Below are 6,532 nucleotides of genomic sequence, written 5' to 3' on the forward strand. Positions count from 1 at the left end.
TTGGAGTCACAGGTCGAATCAGTTATCCTATTTAAAAAAAGAAGCAATAGCAATAAAAAAGAACTCCAAGAGACAAATATGACTTTGCTTTTATGAATACTATTTCCATACCATCACTGATATGCTCATCACCAAAATAGCATATCATGACATTGTGGTGTAGTTTTAAGTCTTTGTTGCCCATCTCTACTCCTGCTGTAACATATTGTATGATTATATATGAACTTGAACAACGTTGAGATTTACACAGGTGATCAAATTGAATTATATCATTCCTTTCTGCCTTTTGCACTCTGTCTTTGTCACTCTATGCAGACTAGCTGGTTGTAAACTGACAGAGGAATCCTTTGAGGCTTTAGCCTCTGCTGTGCAGCACATGGTCTCCCTGACAGAACTGGACCTGAGTGACAATCACATAAGCATCACTGGAATTCAGCTTCTGAGTTCACTGAAAAGTCACATCAACTGTAAACTGCAGACATTAAGGTTTGTGTTTGACTTTCCTCAGGCTTTTAAACAGTGTCTTTGATAGTTTCAATACCAGTATGTTCACCACACAACATTATGTCAGTGTTTTTTTTCCTACCAAGCAGTAAAAATGGGTTAGGTGAGCAGGAGTGTGTTGAGAGTCCAGTCTAATGTCTTTTATGACTGAGTCACTGATACCTTATAGCATGTTGATGCAATTGAAGTTTCAATTTCATCAGTGTCATTAAATGGTGTTTAGAAACTCAAGTTCAGGAGGAGCGAGAAGGAATTTGCCATGCCTCTGTCTCAGTCGGTCTTACAAACGTAAAGATGTCCAAGCTTTCTGCTGTTTACATGGCATAATAATAAGCTTGAGTAATTACTAGTCAAGTCAAGTTTATTTACATAGCGCATTTCATACACAGAGGTCATTCAATGCGTTTTACATGAACAAAACCAAACAGTAATAGCAGATAAAAGCATACTGTAACTGCCAAAGCAGCAGCATCGGGTTAACTTGCTCACTATCTCCCCTCACACCTCCAGTCTTCCTTAGTTCAGAATAAAGGGGTGTATGACGGGGTCCTGCATGACTTCTGCCTGCACAGTTGACTCTTGCACGCTCCCACAAAACACTTCAGGACCCTGGTCAGGGACCTCACCTCGCCAAACACGCTTTGCCACTATTTCGGATCATGAGCTAGTGAATTATTTGTAATAAGATGACTACTGCACGGATATAATGTACTCTTAAACTACAAAGTTCAGACATGAAAATCACTCACCTTTCGGCGAAATTCGCCGTTTCGAAGCCAAAACAGATGACTTACATGATTCGTGCAGATCCGATGAGAAAATATTTAGGGGGGGGGGGGGGGGGTCAAGGTGAATTGAATTTACAAATGAGTTTAAAAATCAGGCGCAGACGCTAACACATCTTGAGGTGTTTCCAGAGCCGCATTTAAAACGTGTCTGATCAGCAACGGATGCGTGAATGTAGCCCTATGCGTTTAATAAACATTGGAAGCTAATTGTTGACAAAGACGCAACACGAACAGAAAGCGCACGCCAAGTAGGTTATAGCCTCCCTGTTGTGAGCGCAGATGCGTCTGAGATGTCAGGTGAAATAGTGATCCTAGGAGAGATGCCGAGGGATTTCACAGGTGGGCTAGAAAAAGACGCTGAGATTAGTGTAGCAACGTAGCATAGGTTGTTTTCTTCTAGGTTCGTTTTGTCCAGAGACACAGTTGATTGACATGATAATGCTGTCTTTTGCCTATATAACTCAAATGATTCGCTAGTAACGTAGCCAAAAAAAGTTGCAACTGCTTCAGACCACAAGTAACGCACGTAACCGTTTGAGTTATGTGTGTGACTTGCGACAAGTTTCAGTTACACCCGGATCATTATGATTTACGAGTTCGTAAGCCAGGCGTAATGTAAATTTATGATTGTCGAGTTACAGGACCCTGATCAGTAGCCTAGTCTGTACCTACAGGTAGCCTACAGTTTAGCATGTAATATGAAGACAGTTCACATAACTTTATTGGTTGGTTAAACACACTAGCACAACAATTGCATGTTAAAACGTTTAAACACAATTTTACAAATTAAAGCCTATCTACCCTATTTTATATAATATTAGTTTGAAATAGTGTGTGTCTCAAGCAAGTATATTGATTACCTGGTTTGTAGGCCAGTCAATCTAGCGTTTGACCCATAACTAATTGCAATAGTAATCTTTCCAAGTTTTTTGTGATCCCTAGGTATATGTTATTAACATATAAAAAATCTACCCTTTTATATTTAGTGGAACATACTTCCACTAAATATAAACACACTCCAAAAGTGTGTTCCATTAAATATAAATGGGTGGATTTTTAATATGTGATGCAGGACTCGGAGGGTTTAAGGATCAATAAAAAGTATGAACCAACTATTGCAATTAGTTTAAGTTTTGGCCCTTTTTTGAGCTAGATTGACTGGCCTATTGATCCAACAAATATTCAGACTTAACCTTATTCTGATAGTCTAAGTCAGTGTTTTTCAACCTTTTTTGAGCCAAGGCACACTTTTGTCATTGAAAAAATCCTGAGGCACACCACCAGCCGAAAATTTTAAATAAAATGAAATTTTATGGAAAATGAAATTAAATAAAAATCTGTAGCCCGCATTAACGATATCAAGTCATTCTTGTCAAAGTGTCTTGAATAGGAATCAAATGAACACAAAGAAAATGATGTCTATTCACTCTTTTTTAGACCACTTATAATAATATGATAAACTTATGATAATTTCCCACGGCACACCTAACAATGTGTCACGGCACACTAGTGTGCCACGGCACAGTGGTTGAAAAACACTGGTCTAAGTGTCCATTAGGCCTATGAAATCTTCAGAAATGTGTAATAACTTAGGCTAATTCACAGAGAAAGAGAGAGAGAGAAAGAAAGAAACCAGGTCCCTCACACTTTGGAAGATTTTTTTCAATTTTTTTAAACTTTTTTTTTTGTTGTTGTTTTGTTTTCGGGGGGGGGGGGGGGGTCGCGCACTCTTCTCACCTTTTTCACCCCTGACCCGTTTTCATGCCTGACAAAGTTTAGAATACACCTGCAGAGTCACTGACAGAAAGACTTTAAAGGGCCTAATGCTCTTATAACAGTCAGGTCGAATGTCAATGCAATTTCTTAAGTTCCATTGTTTGGAGTTAGATGACTAATGAGGGCTATGATGTACTCTGAAAACGCTCACTGTCTGCGCCTGCTAAGTCACTGACAACAAGGCTTTGTGTGGCATATTGCTCTTGTAACACAGCAATGTCATTGTTTTGCCATTTAAAACATTCAAGGTGGTGAAGATTATTGTCTTCTAATAATGGTAGAATTTACTTTGTTTAATTTACTCTCTCTTTCCCTCTCTCTCTCTCTCTCTCTCCTTTAAAGACATGCCCGTGGAGAACTGAGAAACTGTAAGTGTTGATCTACTGTGGAGTGCTGCACTGTTATTATATGCTTATGAATTTGACATCAGAGGGATCATGGCAGACAAAGAAGGAGAACTAGTACGGCACGACACATGAGAGGCCCCTGAGAACAGAGACAGATTAACATGTGGAGAGTCTCAAGTTAGAGTGGAAGAAAACAATAGAATTAGAAAAAGAAGCAAAGTTTGACATATTGGATTAAATATTACTGTAGATGACTAGATTTTTTATTTAGATTACAGATACTGTATGTCCTGTTCAAACTCATGTAGTAGATGTTATACATTCACAATAGCTCTTTATGCTCCAGACTTGTTGGGTAGTGTGTAGAAGTTTTAATGGTGGAGAGCAGTTTAAGCTTGTAGCTGCTTAACTACAGTATGTGATGACAGATCACAGCCAATCATCCTCTCAATACAACAAATGATATGCTACGGTCTGCTCTTATCGTTGGCAGTGGATGCAGTGCACCAGGTAGTGATAGAGCAGGTTGAGTGAAAGTGTGTTTGTGAATGTGCGGTGGTGAAAGTGTGCGGTGCATGTGTGTGTGTGTGTGTGTGTGTGTGTGCACATCTGCATTTTTATGGCTGTGTGTGTGTTTGTGTGCTTGAGAGTGTGTGTTTGTTTTCCTGTTTGTGTGTCAGTATGTGTGTGTGAGTGTGTGTGTGTGTGTTTGCTTTAAGTTTCAAGACTTAATATTGTTGCATATAGATTGCAAATTAGTGAAATTCGTATGCCATTCGTTGCAGTAGTGCAAGGATAAAAGGGGTAAATAAACACAGGGGGCATGGTGGCAATGAATAAAGGATAGTTGGAGAGACAACTCTATATGAGACAATACAAGACTGTACAGTATCACTCATGGCCATACTATCCATACACGCACACATTATACAGCCATGCTGTACACACACACACACACACACACACAACTCCTGTACCTACATGTACATGTAATATATAAGACAACTATACACACATAAAACCACAGGCCCATGGACATGAGACATGAACACTAAAAACAGTATGCATCCCGGATGCAGTATAGCAAGTGTGAAATAACCGTGTGGGTAGAATTTAAAAAGTCAGTAGCGACCATGGCAATGCATCCAGTAGTAGAGCATATCATAAAAGAAATAAGGCAGCACATGTGGTAAATAAAGGGAAGGAACTGTTCAGTCACTGACCATTTAGGATTCTGACAGCTTGTGGTATTAAACTGTGTCTGGATGGTGTGGTGTGGGTGGTAATGCTCCGGTAGCGCTTACCAGAGGGAAGCAGAGAGAAGAGGGAGTGAGCTGGGTGGCTGGCATCCTTGATGATGGACTCAGCCCTCCTCTGACAGTGTGTGGAGGAGACAGTTGACAGAGGTGACAGTTGACAGTTGACAGAGGTCTATGGTGGTAGAATAGTGTCATATCTTGCAAGCGCAATACAACATCCTCAGGAGCAAATACTATTAATTCACTCGCGTAGACACAGCAGCGAGCGAGGAAAACAACAGCTGGGGGCCATACACTCTCCAAGATGAGTTCTGCTCGCTCTCTTGAAGTACAGCTTTGCTCGCGTGGGTTGACTTTTGACAGTTTGGGGGACAGAACCAAGGAAGTTGCCTGTTGTGATTGGTCATTTTTCAACCTGAAGTCCCGCCCGCTTAGTTACTGTCTGTTGCTAAACTTCTACAAATGTAGTCATGTGTAACATTAACCACCCCTTTGTTGTTTCTGTTTACTGCTTACTGTGTGTGTGTGTGTGTGTGTGTGTGTGTGTGTGTGTGTGTGTGTGTGTGTCTGTGTGTTCAATATTTGTGTCTGTGTGTGTTATTGCTCACTGTTTGCTGCTTACTCGGTTTGCGTGTCCAGTATGTGTGTGTTTGCTCTGGTAGCACTTACCAGAGGAGAGAAGAGAGGATAGGGAGTGAGCTGGGTGGCTGGCGTCCTTGATGATGGACTCAGCCCTCCTCTGACAGCGTGTGGAGGCTGCTCAGACCCAGGTCTCTTGATGGCACAACAGTGTTAAAGGCAGAGCTGTAGTCAGTAAACAGCATCCTGACAAGTGTTTTTCTTGTCCAGGTGAGCTAGGGCAGTATGCAAGGTGATGGAGATGGACAGATCTGCTGTGCGTACAGTATATGGAAACTGAAGTTGGTCCAGGAAAGCAGGGAGGTGTGTATTGATGTAGGCTGTAACCAGTCTCCCCAGACAGTTCACCACCACGGAGGTTAGGGGCGATGGGCCGGTAGTCATTCAGGCAAGACACAGCACTTTTCTTGGGCACTGGCACAATCGTTGTCTTTGTGAAACACAAAGGCACTGTGCACCAGGGCAGGGACAAGTTGAAGATGTCAGTGTAGGTTTGTGGCACTTGAGTGGCACATGTCTTGAATACACAAGACGGGATGTCATCAGCGCTGGCAGCTTTGTGAATTTTAACCCGTTTTAAAGGTTTTGCCGACCTCACCCTCTGAGACCTGTAAGATGTCTCCTCCTACTGGAAGAGCACCTTCATCCCCCGGTTTAGACTCGCGAGACTCAAAACGAGCATAGAGTTTATTTAGCTCGTCCAGAACCAAGGCAGGTGTGTCTGTAAGAGCTGGTGTCGCTTTATAGTCTGTGATCACCTGCAGTCCTTTCCACAGGCAATGTCACAGTCGCTGAAGTCATTCTCCAACTCATTCCCATACTGTTTTTTAGCCACTTGTATTGCCCTTCTTAGTGTGTACCTTGAGTTCTGATATCTAATCAGGTCGTGGTCCTCTCCCTCAGGCTCAGGTAAACAGCGTTGTTTACCCAGGTCACCTGGCTGGGAAAGGATCGGACGATATGGGAATGCACACACAAGTCCATGATGCAGTCCGTCACCTGATGCACTCTGTCACTGAATCTGCGTACTCGTCCAGCTCCGCCGAGAAGTCTTTGAACACAGACCAGTCAGTTATGTCAAAACAGTCCTGAAGTTCAGACTCGTGTTCTGCAGAGCAGCATTGAACTTCACTCACTGCTGGTTGCTCACACTTTAGCTTCGGTTTTGTAGGCCGGCAGCAGGAACACTGACAAATGGTCACAAAGCAGGGAGTCCAGG

The 6,532-nt window shown here is 42.2% G+C and overlaps 1 protein-coding gene across 1 annotated transcript in view; it reads left to right on the top strand.

Annotated features, from left to right (window-relative positions):
- The first annotated feature begins 319 nt into the window (after positions 1-319).
- The window catches only part of LOC134089592 (stonustoxin subunit beta-like), an 11,877-nt gene continuing 5,664 nt past the window's right edge, over positions 320-6,532 (top strand). Inside the window, exons 1-2 of the mRNA XM_062544050.1 lie at positions 320-486; positions 3,411-3,436. Coding sequence (XP_062400034.1) covers positions 377-486; positions 3,411-3,436 — 136 coding nt within the window. The 5' untranslated portion in view covers positions 320-376. The remainder of the gene's footprint in view (positions 487-3,410; positions 3,437-6,532) is intronic.

The sequence above is a fragment of the Sardina pilchardus genome, chromosome 1, assembly GCF_963854185.1.
Source record: "Sardina pilchardus chromosome 1, fSarPil1.1, whole genome shotgun sequence".
Classification (NCBI taxonomy): Eukaryota; Metazoa; Chordata; class Actinopteri; order Clupeiformes; family Clupeidae; genus Sardina; species Sardina pilchardus.